Source organism: Gorilla gorilla, chromosome 16 (genome assembly GCF_029281585.2).
Source record: "Gorilla gorilla gorilla isolate KB3781 chromosome 16, NHGRI_mGorGor1-v2.1_pri, whole genome shotgun sequence".
Lineage (NCBI taxonomy): Eukaryota > Metazoa > Chordata > Mammalia > Primates > Hominidae > Gorilla > Gorilla gorilla.
In genome coordinates this window covers 33421475-33440297 of record NC_073240.2, presented here as the reverse complement: position 1 = coordinate 33440297, position 18823 = coordinate 33421475, and the positions used below count along the sequence as shown (strand labels likewise).

Here is an 18823-nt window from a genome sequence, read left to right as displayed (position 1 = left end):
TTTATTTAAATTGTCCATCTTTTACTTTCAGGATGGTCTTTACAAATATTTTAGAAGCTTTTTATATATTAATCCCTCATGATATAAGCTGCATATATTTTTTAGACTTTTTGCCTTGCTTTTTTGTTTGTTTAAATTATAGTTAATCTCTTCCCTTAATGCTTCTGGATTCTGATCATAGATAGGAGTATTTTCCCCACTTCTGAGTTATAAAGGTATTCACTCTTGTGAATTCTAGTACTTAATTTTCTAGTACTGCTATGTTTTCATTTGTTAATGTTAGATCTCTGAGGCTGGAGTGCAGTGATGCGACCTCTGCTCACTGCAACCTTCACCTCCCGGGTTCGGATGATTCTCCTGTCTCAGCCTCCTGAGTAGCTGAGACTACAGGTGCATGCCACCACACCTGGCTAATTTTTGTGTTTTTAGTAGAGACGAGGTTTCACCATATTGGCCAGGCTGGTCTTGAACTCCTGACCTTAGGTGATCTGCCTGCCTCTGCCTCCCAAAGTGCTGGAATTACAGGCGTGAGCCACCGCGCCCGGTCCTTAAATTTGGAATTTATCCAGTGTAGAAAGAATGGATCCAATTTTATGTGTTACCCCACACAGCTATCCAGCTGTAGATATTGTAATTTTATTTCATTTAGTGAACTCCCACACCTACTTCTAAAAGTAGGAAAACACTACTGAAAACCTCACTGAGTTCCCTGACCGTGAAAAGGGAAATCTTTCGTTAAGCATTAGGCTTTGCTTTTAGTGCCACTAGATGGCACACATCCTTTTCCTTAGATGTTAGTTCACCTAGCCCTCATTTCCGTGAAATCAGTCCATAAAGTGTCTGCCAAAGGGCCTTCCTGAACCTTTTACCTGCATCCCTGCTTGAAATAAGATGATTTGTGCAACTTTCAAATTAGGTCCGAGTTTTTTTCTGTAAAACCAATATGATTGTTCCTAGAATCACTGCCCCTAGGGCCTGGCACATTCCACAGACACATTGTTCCATTTATTTATTTATTTATTTATTTATTTGAGACGGAGTCTCGCTCTGTCCCCCAGGCTGGAGTGCAGTGGTGTGATCTCGGCTCACTGCAAGCTCTGCCTCCTGGGTTCACACCATTCTCCTGCCTCAGCCTCCCCAGCAGCTGGGACTATAGGCGCATGCCGCCACGCCCGGCTAATTTTTGTATTTTTAGTAGAGACGGGGTTTCACCGTGTTAGCCAGGATGGTCTCGATCTCCTGACCTCGTGATCCGCCCGCCTCAGCCTCCCAAAGTGTTGGGATTACAGGCGTGAGCCACCGCGCCCGGCCACATTGTTCCATTTATTAATAAAACAGAAATGTCTATCGTATTCTGTCCTAAATGTGGACTAAGATGGAAAATAGTACAGTGATTTCCTGAGGTCACTGGGCTATCACCAGAATAGTAGACACTGTGGTGCTTCACCTAGATCCCCCTCCAGGCTGAGGTGCTCACTCGCCCCACTTGCCGAAGTGTTGGTTCCTCACGGCTCACAACAAAGTCCCCCTCTGAGAGCTGCTCCATGAAAAGGACCTGCCTCACCCCAAGTGATGCCTTCCTCTGGGCAGTCTACATTCCGTGCCTGGTTAATACGGGGTTTCATAGGCCTGGCCCCCATATCTCAAGACAACGGAAGGACCTCCCAGCTCTAGAGCTTCCTGAAGGAGCAGCTGAGATGGTGGCAACTGTTTCACAGGCTGCCCAATCCTGTTTCTTTTACTCCTTTACTTGTGTTGTTCCAAGAGCCTTCCCAAGTAAGCCTCCTGTGGGGAAATCTCCATCTCAGTACCTGTTTTTCAGGCAACCCAACTTAAGATACAGGGCTAATGGATTTCCCTAAACAGTGCTCTAAACTAGAGCCTTGCTATTCAAATACGGCATAGGTATTGCCTGGAAACTATAGCCATGTGTCTCTTAATGACAGAGATACCTTCTGAGAAATGCATTGTTAGGCAATTTTGTCATTGTGCAAACATCATAGAGTGTACTTACATCAGCCTAGATGGTGTAGCCGACTACACACACACCTAGTTATGTGATATAATCTATTGCTCCTAGGCTACAAACCTGTACAGCAGGTTACTGTACTGAATACTGTAGGCAATTGTAACACAATACCAAGTATTTATGTATCTTAACAGATTTAAAATTTATGATATAACATTTAAATTTTTTTCTTTTTTTTTTTTCTTTTTTGAGATGGAGTCTTGCACTGTCACCAGGCTGGAGTGCAGTGGCACAATCTCAGCTCACTGCAACCTCTGCCTCCCGGGTTCAAGCGATTCTCCGACCTCAGCCTCCTGAGTAGCTAGGACTATAGGCGTGCACCACCACGCCCAGCTAATTTTTGTATTTTTAGTAGAGATGGCGTTTCGCCATGTTGGCCAGGGTGGTCTTGATCTCTTGACCTTGTGATCCGCCCACCTCGGCCTCCCAAAGTGCTGGAATTACAGGTGTGAGCCACTGCGACCGGCCACAGATTTAAAATTTTACCTGCGTAGGGTACTTATGAGTGGAGCTTGCAGGACTGGAAGTTGCTCTGGGTGAGTCAGTGAGTGGTGAGTGAATGTGAAGGCCTAGGACCTTACTGTACATTGTTATAGACTTTATAAACAGCATATACTTAGGCTACACTAAATTTATTAAAATGTTTTCCTTCAGTAATAAATTAAGGTTAGCTTACTATAACTTTTTAATTTCTTCAGCTTTTAAATTTTCTTAACTTTTAACTCTTTTGTAGTAATAGCTCAAAACACAAACACATTGTACAGCTGTACAAAAATATTTTCTTTCCATATTCAGTAAGATTTTTTTCTATTTTTTTTACATTTTAAACTTTTTTGTTAAAAACCAAGACATGGCTGGGCATGGTGGGTCACACCTATAATCTCAGCACATTGGGAGGCCGAGGCAGGTGGATTGCTGGAGTCCAGGTGTTTGAGACCAGCCTGGACAACATGACGAAACCCCGCCTTTACAAAAAAATATGAAAAATAGCCAGGCATAGTGGCACACACCTATAGTCTCAGCTACTTGGGAGGCTGAGGTGGAAGGATTGCTTGAACCTGGGGAGCAGAGGTTGCAATGAGCTGAGATCGCACCACTGCACTCCAGCCTGGGCGATAGAGCGAGACCCTGTCTCAAAACCAAACAAAACCAAAATGAAGATACAAACTCACACATTAGCCTAGGCCTAGGCAGGGTCAGGATCATCTATATCCACTGGTCCCATAAGATTATAATGGAGTTGGGGCCCGGCGCAGTGGCTCATGCCTGTAATGCCAGCACTTTGGGAGGCCAAGGCAGGCGGCTCACGAAGTTAGGAGATTGAGACCATCCTGGCTAACACAGTGAAACCCCGTCTCTACTAAAAAATACAAAAAAATTAGCCAGGCGTGGTGGTGGGCGCCTGTAGTCCCAACTACTAGGGAAGCTGAGGCAGAAGAATGGCGTGAACCCGGGAGGTGGAGCTTGCAGTGAGCCCAGATCGTGCCACTGCACTCCAACCTGGGCGACAGAGCAAGACTCTGTTTCAAAAAAAAAAAAAAAAAAAAAAAGATTATAATGGAGTTGGAATGTTCCTATTGCCTAGTGATGTTGTTGACGTAGTAGCATCACTGTAGCACAGTGCATTACTCACATCACATATTTGTGGTGGTCTGTGGGGAGCTATTCCAGAAAAAAGCCTTGTTATCATAGGAGATGATAGCTCCTTGTGTGTTATTGCACCTGAAGACCTTCCAGTAGGACAGAATGTGGAGGTGGAAGACAGTGATAGATATATATGTAGTCCATTGTTGACCGAAACATTGCTATGTGGTGCATGAAAGGAAATAACTCAGGGCCGGGCGCAGTGGCTCACGCCTGTAATCCCAGCACTTTCGGAAGCCGAGGCGGGTGGATCACGAGGTCAGGAGATCAAGACCATCCTGGCTAACACAGTGAAACCCCGTCTCTACTAAAAAATACAAAAAAATTAGCGGGGCGTGGTGGCGGGCGCCTGTAGTCCCAGCTACTCGGGAGGCTGAGGCAGGAGAATGGCGTGAACCCGGGAGGTGGAGATTGCAGTGAACGGAGATCGCGCCACTGCACTCCAGCCTGGGTGACAGAGCAAGACTCCGTCTAAAAAAAAAAAAAAGTAACTCAGGCCCCACCCTAGACCTACTGAATCAGAATCTGCATTTTTATGATTCTCAATGATTCTCTTATGATTCTCATTTTATTTTTATTCCATGACTTTTTAAAAAAAAATCCCGTAACTTCTTTTTCATAACTTTTTTGTAACTTTTCATAATACTGTTTTCTACTTTTTTCCCACAAGTTTTTTTGCCACAACTTTTTATCCCATAATTTTTCACCCCATAACTTTTTCTAACCCCATAACCTTTTACATCTTGTGTTCTTTTGAGAAACACTTGCATAGTTATATTACAACTTTGTAAAAATGAAACACATTATCTCATGCCAAGCATGCCCAGCATTTGCACAGTATCAATACCTTTAATACTATAGTTTTCAAGAAACGCAAAATAACATTTTAAGGCAAAAACAACACATTGAAACAACTTAATAATTTATTACATTACAGTGGCATCACACCAGCAGTCAATAAGGCCACTCTAGGGAAAAATCTTTCAGTATTTCCATGACACATTCTGTTTACAATAATTCATAAACTGGTAAAATTCATTCTAAGAAAACTTGGCAAATAAAACTTTGGACTGGAATTGGCATTTCTTTCTCTGCTTTTCGTTCCCACCATTTCTTTCTTTTATACTACGGTATTCGTATTTTAAAATGTTTTAAATTATTTCAGAACATTAAGATAGCAGTTACATTTTTTAATAGTTATATTATTTTAAAATGACTCTTTAAGATAAAGTTTTAGAGAAACTATATTATGGATAGGGCTGATTTACATTTTCAAATTATCTAAAATCAGCTTTGGTTTTAGAGCTTTTTTTTTCATTTCTGGAAAATTATCAGGTTGAATCAAATATTTTTAAAATGATTATTATATATTGCCATCTTTAAATAGGTGTTTTGATTCTTCCTACAGAAATTAAAATGTATTCAGTGGAACTCACATTTTAAAATTCTATGTTTCTGATGAACTCTAACATTCCAGTGTTGCCTTCTAAGCAAACTGAAAGCTGCCTTATCCTGAATGAGGAAGAGCACAAATACTCGGCTGAATGAGGTATCGCAAAAGACTGCATGCACTTTGGAGAAAGACTTAAGTTATTGTCATACAATTTCCATTCTTTTTAGCTTTTTCTTAAATATATGACAAATGCCTACACAAAGAGTGGTATTTCAGTCAATATAGTAAATTCATTTTCCAGACTGACCTTCAGCTTAAATATGCCAGTGTGTGATTTAATCCATAGGCACCTCATGAACACATTATTGTCAGATTGGTTACAGATGCTAAACGCTATCCGAAGGTCATTCCTAGTCACTGATATTTATCAGGGTAAAAGTGAAGTGATTTCAACGATAAAAGTACCTTTGAAATAATTTATCAATGTATTAGATAAACCCAGTTTCAGAATGATAAAAGAAAAAACGTTAGACCAAATAATGTGGCTGATTAACAGTGGTCCGATTTCTAGCCCGAGGGTTTAAAATGCTCTTAAAGTAACTGTCTTTAAACTGAACTCAAAGAATGCAAAAGCGGCAAGTTCAGAAAATAAAAGGCGAGAACAGGACTTTAAGTGCATTTTAAACCCACGGGCTAGAAATCGGACCACTGTTAATGAGCCGCATTATTTGGTCTAACATTTTTTCTTTACCATTCTGAAACTGGGTTTATCTAATACATTGATACATTCATAAAATTTGGAAGAGTCAGTTGAAGTCACAAGGACCGAATATTTGCACCCTTTCAGTGAATGCCAGCAAATCTGTTATTCCATCGGTAAAATCATATTGTTGCTCTTCTGTTAATGTCATATTTATAGAAGTATCATGAGGATGCCAAATGCTAAAAATGGAGATGATCTAGTAACTAGAAATCCCCACCACAGGGAGCACACACACCTATCTCCCTGCATCCTAACAATGTGATGTGTTTTGGAACACAGACATTAGAACTTCATGAAGTTTTAACTGTTGAGTCTTTCCCAAGCATCATCAAGTTACGATTTAGGCAATATATAACTGAAATGCATTCATTCATCATGCATAGGCACAATCACATAAATATTGCACAAAATATGTCCCTAACAGAAACCCAGAGGTACAAAAACATATTTCACTTTGTAAAGAAGTCTGTGAGAAAATATAACTCTGTGATTGTATAGACACATTTCCTGATAATATAATACATTGACATTCATGAACAGTAGATTGCACTGCAGTTTGTACACATTTTAAGTTTCATAAACTTCTCCTTGATTTTCAAAGATAGTATAATACCGTCTACTAAAACTCCTTTTTGTTTCAACTAAGTATCTCACATATATTAGTTTATAATAATGTTTCTATTATTTTTTAAAGTGTTTTCCATTCAAAGAAAAAGAAGTAAATTCCTATGTCAGAGTAACCAAGGTGGCTGAAGAATAGGTATTAGCCAAAGAGGTCTAGATGGTAAAATCAATCTTCAAGCCTCAAAGAATCTCCGTGAACAGAGAGGAATGCCAGGTGTCACACAGCTTTCCTTCACTCTAATTCATTCTTGACTAGAGCCTGTATGCCTGTTCCAGGGACATTTGAGCTCGTAAAGGATTTCTTATGATCTTCACTAAATACATCAAGAGGAATGCCAACCAGTGCCCTTTTGTGTACTGGGGCATGTAGTCATGTGATTAAAACAGGTAACATGAACTCTGACTTTAAAATGTATTGTAGATACAAATGCTCTAAGCTAGGAAAGGTTTTCCACATCCACAGTCAATGATGGGAACCTTTCATTCCTCAGAAATAAGCCCTTTTTAGGTCATCGAAAAACAGTGCAACTGCTGCAGCTCATGATGCAATATCTTCATGAGCCCAGAGCACATACAAATCCTAAGGGCACCACCATAATACACCGCTAATTCCTGGCACCGGAACAGATGAAACACACTCTATCCTGGACATACCTGCCAGAGGAGGGCACTTTCCTCTTCTGTGAGATTTAAAAAGCTCCCCCAAAAGGTTTCACTCCCATCACCAATACACAGAAAATGGAGGAAAGGCTGTTTCCAGTTCTTGGCCTTTAAACAACTCTAAATGTCAGTACTCATGATGGCATATTACAAAGTAATAAACAGTGCACACTTGGGGGCAAACTACATATTGAGCTAACGAAGAGCTCACTGTGATTAAGATTAGATCAAACAACAGCAGAACATAGGCAAATTTTGTCTGAATGCTGTAGTGAATATACATGCTGCAATAACATTAAAAAAGCATGGCAGCCTATTCCAAACCAGCGAGAACAGTTCTGGGCAAAGGGTGGGTCTTTGTGTGTTTGAACTCCCACCACGTAAGGGCAAACTCGATATGCATGCTAATGACCTACAATTATGAAATTAAAAAAGAAAAATGCTAAAGGATGCCAGAGTGAACATCAGTGAGAGCCACAGAGACCCACTCTCTTTTAACTTTTTACGAATAAACTTAAACTATAAATTAGAAACACAAATAATCATGAGTGACTCTAACATTCAAAGGAAGTAAATGAATTGTGTAGGAGATTAACCCCATAACTTGGTTTCCTATTTAAAAATTTCTTGAGCAGCTTTTTGATGATGGTGATGTTTATCTCCTTCTTCTTGGCAGCCAAGCCCAGCAAAAGAACGGCACACAGCAGTTGCTGCCCAAGCCTGGGTGCTCCTGGTGGTCCTGCACGATCGGCTGTGCAGTAGGCTTGTCAAGGAGAGGATCCTCCCTGGCCTCTCCTTGGGCAGAGGAGGTGAGGCTCACCTCACAAAGATCTTTGGAGAGAGGGAGGCAGGGATCTCAGCACAGTGGGAGCCCCCCTCTTCCTGCCTGCCCACCCCGCCTGAGGGCTCTACTCACCACCATGCTTGTCTGCAGCCCCAAGCTCCTGGGGGGCTGGGGCTCCTGGACCGGGCTCATCAGCAGGGTTCTGGGCAGCGGCCAGGAATTTTCTGTGCCCATTGTTGTAGTTGCTGGAAGCCGCAATACCATCTGCTGCATCTCCAGCAGCTTCACCTGGAGGGAGGGGTGCTCAGCTGCCATGCCGCTGCCTGCATCCACCCCCACCCCCACCCCCACCCCCACAGAGATGTTGCACACCCTACCTTCATCTCCTCCCTGAGCTCCAGCCTGATGGTGTCCTCCTCCCAGTGCCGCATCTTTGGCACGGCCCCCTGGTTCTGATAAAACGTGATGGATTTTCCTGCGGGAGGACAGGGCTCAGACGCTGGGGCCCCTTCGACGGCCCTGCAGCTCCCCCTGCCGTGCCCTGGCCTCCCACTCACTGATGGCATCTCTCTCGCCAGTGGTGGATGAAGCAAAGTTCTTTTTTCTTCACCAGCTCACTCAGGTCTGCCTTCTCCTCCAGGTGGTCCATAAAGCTGCCCTGGAGCCAAAATATTGCAGTCACATCTCGGCAGCGACCTGCCCTCAGGTGGCATTTTCAAGTCATGGAGAAGGCGGAGGTGAGTCCTGGCATGGGCCAGCTTCTCCATGACCTCCTGCAGGGCCCAGTGGCTCTCCCCACTCACAGACTTGCCCCCAGGCCCTGGGGCTCCAGGGCCTCTGGCCACCTCTGGCTCCTTCTGGGCCGAGGCCACCAGGTGAGCCAGGCGCTGGCAGCACACCCTCTGCTCTTTCACCTGCTCTTGTAACTGTGCCTGCTTCTCCTGGGCACTAGCTCCAGCGGACTTGAGAAATGCCACCTGAGGGCAAGATGTGAGCATTCTTCTAGGGGCATACACAGAAGAAATGGGGCAGAGAGGTGGAGCGCAGCCCCTTCCCTTGGGGCCTCAGAGAGTGCACCTGTTGGTCGCAGGTGAAATGGTGTCTGACCACTGGCTCTCGGAAGGGGTGAGGGTCCAGAGAAATCAGAAGGCAGGGAAACGAAGAGCATAAAGGGGTCTTGGAGGGACCACAGAGAAAGGTGGCAAAATGGGTGCAGGGGGAGTCAGGCTCACCATGGCCTCCCTGTTCTCCAGGTCCTCTGGGACACTCGGCACGGGCTGAGGTGCCTCCTCCCCGTCACTGTCCAGATGTTCTCCTCCGTGCCCTGTGGGGGGTGGCCAGAGGGGTCTTCAGACAACCCAACAAGGGAGGTACTGTGGGCCCACCTCTACCTCCACCCTCACTGTGTAACCCTGAGCCAGCCCCTCCCCAGAGAAGAATGAGCTGTTGTTCTTTATTTTTACTTTTAAGAATCAAGATCTTGCTATTCCGCCCAGGCACACTCCCACTACTGGTCGATGTGGGAGTTCTGACCTGCTCCCTTTCTGACCTTGGCCAGTTCAGCCATCCTTAGGCAACTTGGTGACCCCCCGCTCACAGGAGGTCACCACACTGATGCCGAACTTAGTGCAGGCACCCGGTCGGCATAATGACCAGCTGTTCTAAAGGTCTCTTCCAACTCCTCAATCCTATGCTGCTAGCAGTCCCCCCTTCCTCCTGGGGCTCTCTCCTCTTCCTCTGAGCGGTCTCCCGTACCTTCCCCAGGGAGAGCCATGAGGCTCAGCTGGGCTGTTAGCTGCTGGTTCTGCTGGCTGGCAGCTTCCAGGCGCTCCTAAGGGGCCAGGAAAGAGTGAGAAGGGATGGAGTTTACCAGGTCGTCCCCCTCACAGCCCCATCCTCGGCAGCTCCCTCCCATGGGTCTCCTGCAACTTTTGGCAGGCCATCTCGGCCACTGCTTTGCCCCAAGCTTCCTGCTGCTGCAGCTGGTTCATTAGCTGGGTCTGTTGCAGTCACTGCCTGTACAGCGCCTCCTTCTCACAGGTCAGCTGCTGATAGGCGGCCACCTGCTGCTGATAGGTGGCCACGGACTGCTGCAGGTGACCCAGGTAATGGTCTGGCTGCTGCTGCAGACTCTGAGCCTCTTAGCTCTTCAGCTCCACGTGCAGGAAGACCCTGGGTGTGAGGGCACGTGGTGGCTGGTTTCCAGATTCTGGGCCCATTAATACGGTAGCGGTAGCGAGGGCACTGTGGGGCTCTGTCAGCTACCCAGGCCCCTGTCCCCTTACTCCAGGCCTAAGTGACTGCCTCCCTTTCCTAGAACCCCATGCCTCCTTCCCCAGCCTCAAATCTCATACCCTCTTCTCATTTAATCCTCAGCACCTCTGTAAGGAAAATGCTAACTTCCCTTTGAAGTTAAAGAAACAGAGACTTAGAGATGCAAAGTACTTGAATGGTGACCAGTGGAACCGAGGCTGGAATCCAGTTTTAATCTAAGGAGTCTTTTTGTTTTGTTTTCAGACAAGAGTGTCACTCTGTGGCCCAGGCTGGAGTGCAGTGGTGCAACCTCAGCTCACTGCAACCTCCACCTCCTGGGTTGAAGCAATTCTCATGCCTCAGCCTCCCGAGTAGGTGGAATTACAGGCATGCGCCACAATGCCCTGCTAATTTTTTTTTTTTTTTTTTTTTTTTAATTTTAGCAGAGATGAGGTTTTACCACATTGGCCAGGCTGATCTCAAACTCCCGACCTCAAGCGATTCTCCTGCCTCAGCCTCCCAAAGTGCTGGGATTATAGGCATGAGCCACTGCACCTGGTATAAGGAGCCTGTTATAGCACTGTCTCTTCCCCTGTGATTGGGGGCTCCATGCCTCTAGCTGGGATGATGATGTCCAGACCTGAGAGGAGCCCAGGGCTACCCACCTTTAAAAGTCAGAGGCAGGAAGCAAGAAACAGTCACAGGACTGCCCTGGGGGGTGCTGTGGTCACCAGCCCCCAGGCTGGAAGCTGCCTCTGGCCTGGCACCTCCCCTCCCAAGAGGCTGCTGCCCACCTCCCAGCCCTTCTTGGATGGGGTGGAGGTTTCCGTCTCCTTCACCTCACCAAGCTTCTCCTGTAGCTCCTTTACTTGCTGCTCCAACTGCAGTGCGCTCTTGTTCTCATTGTTCTGGACAGTGAGAAGCAATCGGCAGCCACCCACTGCAGCTGGAGACCCCAGAACTTGGTGTCTGCCTCCCATGGCACTGGGAAGGCTGGAGGCAGGTTAGAAAAATCACCCCCTCTCCCACAGCCACCTGGCTCACAGGTGCCTTTAGAAGTAACCTTTCACGTGAGGGCTACACTGCCCCATTTTAGAGGTGGGGAAACAAAGGCCCGGAGGGCTAGGGAGGAGGGCAGGCTCCCCAGTTGGGGCAACGCACCGGCTCCTCAAAGACGCTCTGTGGCTTGGCCAGCTGCTGAAGCTTCTCATGCTGCTCCTGAAGCCTCTCCTCCTGCTTCCGAAGCCTCTCTTCCTGCTCCCGAATCCTCTCTTCTTGTCGCCGGTTCAGGAGACTTATGTGCTGATTGTTTTTGACCTGGGCCTGGAGCTCTCCTGCCACTCTCTCTAGTTCCTTCCTCAGGTGCTGCAGCTCCACCTCAGAGGGCACTGCTGGGGGCTCCGGGGGCAAGGGTTCAGCTGAGAAAGGAAGCAGATAATAAGGGCCTCTGGATTCTCGAAAAAGAAAAACCCCCCTCTTGGCGCACAGCTCCTCTCAGGCTCCTCAAACTTGGCCTCACTGCTAATGATTCCTCGCACCCAGATGGTAGCCAGTCTTCCAAAGCACTTTCAGAGAAAGAGCACTGCGGTTGGCTGACAACGGGCCCTCTTTGCTGATGGGGACACTGACACACTGAGACTCATTGAGATGACAAGACTCGCCGTCTCCTGGCACAGATCTCTTTCCCTCTGCCTCAAAGCCCTTCCATCCACCCACCTCCCTGGGGCATTCTAAGCCACCCTCACAGCCCTCTGATGCCAGTCCTGCTCCCAGGTCATGCCAGCCCCATCTTACCCATCTGGTTTTTAAGTTCGGACAAGCTCCTCTCCAGCTCCTCTACCCGATGAGTATAATGCTCCTTCTCTGTCTTCAGTGTGTAAACCTGCCCAAAGCACAGGGGGAAAGGGCCCTGGAGAGAGGGGCTGGTGGCTGGACAGGCTGCCCTCTCCCTCTCTGCCCCCACCTCCACAAAGCCCAGACCCATGACCACCTCTGGCTCTACTATTCCCATTTTACAGATGCCCAGAAAGATCCAGGGACCTATCTAATGTGGGGGGGCTGAAGGGTCAGATCTCACCTCCTGCGACATTTTTCTCATCCTCTGCTGCCACAGGGCCCTCTCTCCTTTTATACGATCAGCATACTCATCTTTTTCTAATTGGACTTGTTCAAATGACTTCTTCAACTGCAAGAATGGGCACAGAAGTTAGGAAGGGCTGTCACTGGTCCTCACCTGCTCCTGGCCACCTGGGGTCATCGTCCTTCCACATCCCTCCCTCGGAAAACCTCACCTGTGTCAGCTGCACTTTCAGTAGTGCCTGCTCCCGCACGGACTGCTCTAACCACCACTCCGTACGTGCTTTGCTGCGGCTGGACAACTGGATGGTGAAGAGTGAGAAGTTTCAATCTGGAGAGCCTGGGCATTTCCACACAGTGCCCCTTAAAGGGGCTAGGGCTAGGCCCAGTATACAACTCGGTCAGTAAAGATCAAGGCATTTCCCAGCCCGTGGTCTGGTTTTTAAAAGAACACAGTAAAGTTGGAACGGACAGGGAATGAGATTGAATTTATAGCTGGCTAACAGAGGCCCAGAGAGATCAGATAATATTGCTATTGTTATTACTGTTATTATTACCACTGTTTGAACCTTTGTGGAATGCTTCACCAGGTACCGTGCTAACAATCCCATTTAATCCTCGCAACCACCATAGGAGACAGTTACTATGATTCCCTCTATTGTGGAGATGAAAAAACATGGAGTATTTGAGGTTAAGTGCTTGCCTAAGTTCACTTAGGCAGAGCTGGGATATAAACACCCAGGTCTATCCAATTCTCTAAGCCCATTTTTCTTGCTGGGGATGGGGGCACAGATAGGAAGGGGAAAATTAATCTTTTGTTCACTTTTTGAAAGGATGATACATTCACATAGTCCAAAACTCAGAAGGTACAGAAGGGAAGTATCTCCCAGCCATCTTGTTGCTCTCTCCTGAATTTTTTATGAACGCTTGCAGACATGTTTTATGTATATTATCATAGTATGTACACACACACACACCCACACACATGCACGCGTTTCCTCTTTCTACAGAAATGGTAACATACTAAAGGTACTCTTCTGTACCTTCACAGTACAAGTACCCAATACCCCACCTAGGACTTGCCCAAGACCACAGCCAGGTAAGGGCGGGGCAGGCACTTGGCCTCCAAGCTCTGCGTCCAGTGCTCACTCCGCACAGTGCCCCCCAACTCACCCACAGCAGCTGACTCGGCCCCAGGCTGCCACTAAAAACCATACAAAAAAGTAGCAAGAAATGGCCATGCTGCCTTCTGGGCAGGACATGCCATCCTGCAGAAGGGACCTTTAGGCTCACTCCTCCATCTGCAAAACCAGGCTCCCAGGGGATGGGGCAGGTGGCTGGACTCACCTGGTTTGCCGCCTTCTTCTCTGTGGCGATGACAGCAGAGAGAATCCTCTCTAACTCTCCTTCACACTGCATTGAATGTTGCAGGCGGACAGCCAGGTCCTTGGACTCTTCTGTAATGAGAGAGTTGAGATGGGGCCCAAAGGACTCCCCCTGAAGACCTGTCAAAGTGCCAGGTTGAAGGATGACAGGGTGCCCAGATTCCCACCTTCAAAGTATCTGAGAGAACGTTCCATGTGGTACAGGTCTGTATTTAGTTCTTCCTTCTGTATGATCGATGTCTGGATTTGACCCTTTGGGAGAAAAGCCAAGCAAGTGCTGAAAGAGAAGGAAAGAAACCTTCTCCGGAGGACAGGAGGAAACCGCACACCCTCCACTCACCTGTAGCTCCCTTTCGGCTTGCTGTCTGTCGTTGTTTGCTTTCTTTTCCTATAGGAAGAGGAAGACAGAGCTCATACCAGGGGGAGGCAGAGATGGCACAGCAAGAGACATGCCCCCAGAATGCCACCAATGCCCCAGGACAGGCCCACCCATGGGACCAGGTTATCAGGGGCCCTGTGGGGATGGGGTGGAATCTGAGGGGTGAGGCTTCTTCCCCAGGCTGGGAGTGGGTGAGACGAGACTGGGGCCTCTATGTCTGAGTGCCCCCCAAACCCAGCAGTCATGTCGCGAGGAAACGAAATCACGTTACTTCTTCCAGCTGATGTTCCACTTGCTTCTTCTGTTGTTTCTGTGGGGAGAGTCAAATAAGGTGATGGAGGGTGGCCCCCTCAACTCTATTCCCCAGACCAGGAAGCGGTAGGCAGGGGCCAGGAATGGATTTTAAAGGCAAAGTTCTCAGACATAATGGGAACACAAACTGGTAAACTCTTCTCAAGCTCCCAAGGACAGAGGATTTGGGTCTTTGTTGGCTTTTGCCCACAGCCACAGAACTCAAAGTCTGAATCTGGAATCTCTTGAGAGGACAGCAACATAAACCTCTAGAGATGGAGTTTCAGAAAGGCCCCTCCTTCTGGCAGCTTGTGATTTAGAAAAGTGGGTTCATTCAATAAACACTTACTGAGCACGTATGGACCAGGTACGGTTCTTCACAGCAGATATAGGATGGAAAAGGACAGACAGGAGCCCTTAGCCCTGAGGTTTCCATTCTCGGGGGCCTTTAAATCTCAGACTCGAGAGCTAACAGAGACCTTTGATACTCACTACCTCCTCTGGAAACACGAGCCCAAAAAGGAGAGGTGGCTTGTCCAGAATCAAAGAGCAAATTAGGGACTGAGTCATGGCAGAAATACGGGGCCCTTGACAACCAGTCAGGCTAGCACTTCCCCAGGAGGCAACAACCCCAGGGCGTGTGTAGCAAGGACTCGAGCAGGGGTGTCTGGAGAGGAGAGAGTCGGCAAAGAGGGCAGCAAAAGAAGAGCCATGCTGCATGCTCTGGGGTCCCTCCAGGTGAGGCCTGGGCACCCAAGCTCCCTATTTGTCCCGGGCACCAGGGACCCCCAGCCCCTTTCTTCAGGGCCCCAAGGGGAAACTGGAGCCCAGGATTGGCAGCGTGGAATCAGGGGACCCCACCGGACTCTTACCAAAGATTTGATGGTTTTCTTCAGCCGACTGATTTTGACGGACGTTGAATCCAGGACTACTGCTCGTTCTTGGCACGGGCTCTGAGGTGCATGCAGAGAGGAGGAGGTGGAGCAGGAGTGGGGGGAGAGGTAGAGAGAACGATCGTTAGGGCTGGGGTGTGTGGGCTGTCTCAGCTGGCAGAGGGGCACCCAGTCCCACCTGGAGGAGGAGGTTGGAGGGTTGACCCGAAGGGTCACTGCACCTCCACCCAGAGCCTCTTACCTCCAGATCTTTCAGGGTGGCAGATGATGTAGGGCCTTCCCTGTGGAAACCTGTCGCTGACTACAAGAGATGAGAGTGCACATGGAGATGTTCTGTCCCCCACAGTGTCTGAGCCCTCTGACTTCCTTTCTTCCCCATCAACTGGCAACATTTTCTTTTCTGCCTATCTTGGACCTTTTGTCCCATAACTCCTTTGTGCCAACTTCTCTCATGGTTCTTATCTCCCCACCATCCCATCCTGGGGCCCCTTCAGTGACTCCTGATGGCAAGTGGCTGTTCCCATTGTCCTGGTTTCCCCTTGAGACTGGGGATGAGGAAAATCAAACCATATCCTGGGTGTCCTGAGTGTTTACAGCAGGCCATGTACTAGGGATTAACATAAAAACAACAATAACAAATCTCATTTAAACTTCACAAATGGAAGTGAAACAATACCACCTCTATTATACAGATGTGAAAACAGAGGCCCAATGAGGTCAAGCAACTTGCCCTAAATCATATCCCTAGCAGAGCAGATGGAGAGGCAGGATTCAAACCCAGAATTCCTATTCTTTTTTGAGACAGAGTCTTGCTCTGTCACCAGGCCGGAGTGCGGTGGCATGATCTTGGCCACTGCAAGCTCCACCTCCCAGGTTCACACCATTCTCTTGCCTCAGCCTTCTGAGTAGCTGGGACTACAGGCACACGCCACCACGCGTGGCTAATGTTTTTGTATTTTTAGTAGAGACAGGGTTTCACCGTGTTAACCAGGATGGTCTCGATCTCCTGACCTCATGATCCGCCTGTCTTGGCCTCCCAATGTGCTAGGATTACAGGCGTGGGCCACCACACCCGGCTAAAGCCAGAATTCTTAACCAGTACCCAGCAGTCCATCCACAATCTTAAGAATTACCCTCTATTGCCCCTTGGGCCCCCTGTCCCCAGAAGCCTGGTCAGCCAAGACTCACATCCCCAGGTGGCTGGCAACCACCAGAAGTGGCTGTCTCAGGGATACTGCCATTTGTTTTTCTGTTCCTGTTGGTTCCTGCTGGAACTCTAGGGCTGTTTTTCTGCCAATATTCTTTTAACTGTTGGAAAGAAGAGCAGTAATATTCATGAGAACCGTCAGCCCCTACAGCCACATCCTCCTTTACAGTTTTTACAAAATACACTTACACATCATCTGATTTAATGACACCAACAACTGTACAAGGTGTTGTCACACTCATTTAGCGACTGAGAAGGATTGCTATCATGGCTAGAAAAAAAAAAAAGGCAATACTGGAACTTTGAAACTCAGTCTTCTGACTCCAAGCTCTGAGGTTTTGCCAAGAATCAGCAGCTGCCGGGGACCAAAACCAGAGGCAGAGGTAGAAAAGTAAACATTAAGTAGGCAGGAACTGTATGCCCTGTGGTTTAGTCGTGCATCCTCACACGTCTGTTAGTGTGAAGAAGTGCACCAGTACCTCTCAAACTTTTCTATCAATGTGTCCTCATGGCAGAAGGCAGCCTTTCTCTTAAATCAGAATTTATCAGAAAGAGGACAACCCAAGCCTCATTTCAGAGAGAGGTCTGGTATACTCTTAGAAACCTATGTGACTGTCATCCCTAAGTACATTCATGTTTTTTCTCTTGATCTCAAGAGAATCAAGGGAAACTGACGCTTCAGAACGATGTCCCACATTTATCCTGTGGCACTCCAAGTACCCAAGGTTGAGATAATATGAGGAAGATTCAAGGTGTCAAGTTCAGTTTCCCAAGATCTATTCCACAGAAGATGAGCAAATGTCACTTCAGAGACCACTGACTGAAGGAGAGTCTGGTCCCAGAACCATGGAGAATTAGAATATGAGGTGGAGAACTCAGAAAAAAATGTTAAAATCTCTCTGGAAAGTAGAAGCCTGGGAGAAAACCAAATCAAACCCATTCTCTCATTGCCACCCAGAGATACTGTCAATGTTTTGAGTTCATGGGGGAAGTGCAGGCTTTTCCCACCGTCAACATCTGTAAGGGAGTGAGGCAGCCTGGAACCTCTTGCTCCTAGGTCCCATAGTCTCCATTCCCCTTCCAGCTGGAAATTTGTGCTGTGACCAGAGGAACCAGAAACGGGGTGAGAACGCTTAGGGGACTGGGTCGTGAGGTCAAAGGCCAGTCTTGCAGTAACGGCAGTTACTAGGTGGGCTGTGACATCACAACATTCCACTCCTCCTGGTCGGGGGGAGGGACCATGTCAGCACCATGTCCAAGTCGCCGCTCCACGATGGGGGAGGGAAGCACAGGGTTGGGACCCAGCTCCTTGGAGACGCCAGCACAAAGAACCCAGGGAGGTCAACCTTGAGGCAGCAGGAGGGGAGGGCAGAGTTGGCAGCAGGGAGTCCCAGGAGTCACCAGTCCAAAGTCACCCAGGGATGACTGGCGAGGGTGGGGCCTGGCTCCTTGGAGATGAGAGCCCAAAGAGCCCAAGGAGATCAAGCTTGGGGCGGCAGGAGATGAGGGCCCAGTAACGGAGCGGGAAGCCCCAGGAGTCACCCACCCAAAGTCACCCTAGGGTGATTGGCGAGGGCAAGGACTGGGCTGCTTTCTGAAGGGGTGGGGCTGACTGACAAAACTTTGGTGGGGGTAGCCCAAGGCACCGGGGTTGGGGGGACCAGTCCAGTGTGCCTCAGGAGTCGTATAGACTCTGGCAGGGGTCTTGTCATCAGAGGGGATCTGTGGCTGGGTTGAGGGGCTATGACCTAGTGCGTTGTTACCTTTTTCTTGGCTGCAGCCAATTTGTTGTGTTGAGTTTCTTCTGCCATCGCAGGTTGGGGAGGGAGGAAGGGTTGGGGAGGGAGGAAGGGTTGGGGTCACAGCAGCAAAATCTCAGTAAGCACCGATCAATGCTTCCAGTCACCTACCAGACAGCTGTGTGACTGAGCCAGAGGAGGCGTAACCAGGGCCCCAGTAGAATGCGGAATAGGGGCGTGGCCTTAATGCTCCAAGCCCATTGGTCAATGAGAAAGATGAAAGGGCAAGGGGGCGTGGCCAGACAGCAGCGTGTCCAGAGGGCCCTGTGACTCACAAGGAAAGCTGCCCATGGCAACCGCTCTCCCCACCCACTCTAAGAGAGCGGAGAGGCCTCCCACTCTGGAAGAGAAGAGGGGCCGGCTTTTGCTTTAAAAGCTTTAAACCTTTAAAAAATATATGTGTGTATACTTTATATATATGTGTGTCCGTGTGTGTGTATCTATGTTTTTCTCCATAGTTGTCTTCATTATCCAGCTTCTATGCAAGGTCTATGATTTTGGCCTATATTTTTCATCTTTGATTACAGTACAAAAATTACCAGTATTACCTTAACTGAGATACAGATCCTATAAAAATGGAAAATGCATAGCATGCTTGATGATTAATGAAGCAGACTATATTATCCAACATTCTAATAAGATA

General features: G+C 47.9%; 1 protein-coding gene and 1 long non-coding RNA gene across 5 annotated transcripts in view; one reads left to right on the top strand and one right to left on the bottom strand.

Moving 5' to 3' along the window:
* LOC129527023 (uncharacterized) overlaps positions 1-12652 on the top strand; it is a 16059-nt gene extending 3407 nt beyond the window's left edge. The window contains exons 2-5 of one of the 4 annotated variants that reach the window (XR_010131160.1): positions 5151-5222; positions 7790-7922; positions 8538-8634; positions 10594-12652. This is a non-coding gene — a long non-coding RNA (uncharacterized lncRNA). Of the gene's footprint in view, positions 1-5150; positions 5223-7789; positions 7923-8537 lie in introns of all 4 variants that reach the window. The other 3 variants (XR_010131159.1, XR_010131158.1, XR_010131157.1) reach the window with 3 other exon arrangements.
* Positions 4579-18823, bottom strand: LOC115930779 (golgin subfamily A member 8N-like). The gene is made up of 18 exons (XM_055363217.2): positions 18145-18823; positions 16363-16482; positions 15416-15475; positions 15154-15234; positions 14262-14300; positions 13952-13999; positions 13779-13863; positions 13574-13683; positions 12442-12528; positions 12228-12335; positions 11945-12032; positions 11312-11568; positions 9653-9728; positions 9130-9221; positions 8455-8555; positions 8275-8372; positions 8030-8185; positions 4579-7944 (listed from the first exon to the last, which is right to left on the bottom strand). Exons 1-18 carry the CDS (start codon positions 18190-18192, stop codon positions 7769-7771), a joined length of 1830 nt encoding a protein of 609 aa, XP_055219192.2. The 5' UTR covers positions 18193-18823; the 3' UTR covers positions 4579-7768.

Bases quoted from the DNA above. Each gene is read 5' to 3' on its own strand.
- LOC115930779 (XM_055363217.2), bottom strand. From the start codon at position 18,192: ATGGCAGAAGAAACTCAACACAACAAATTGGCTGCAGCCAAGAAAAAG. The intron at 14,301-15,153 runs GTAAGAGTCCGG...CTCTCCCCACAG, and splicing joins AGAAAACCATCAAATCTTTG to AAACAACAGAAGAAGCAAGT. The intron at 8,373-8,454 runs GTGAGTGGGAGG...GTCCTCCCGCAG, and splicing joins TGGCGAGAGAGATGCCATCA to GAAAATCCATCACGTTTTAT.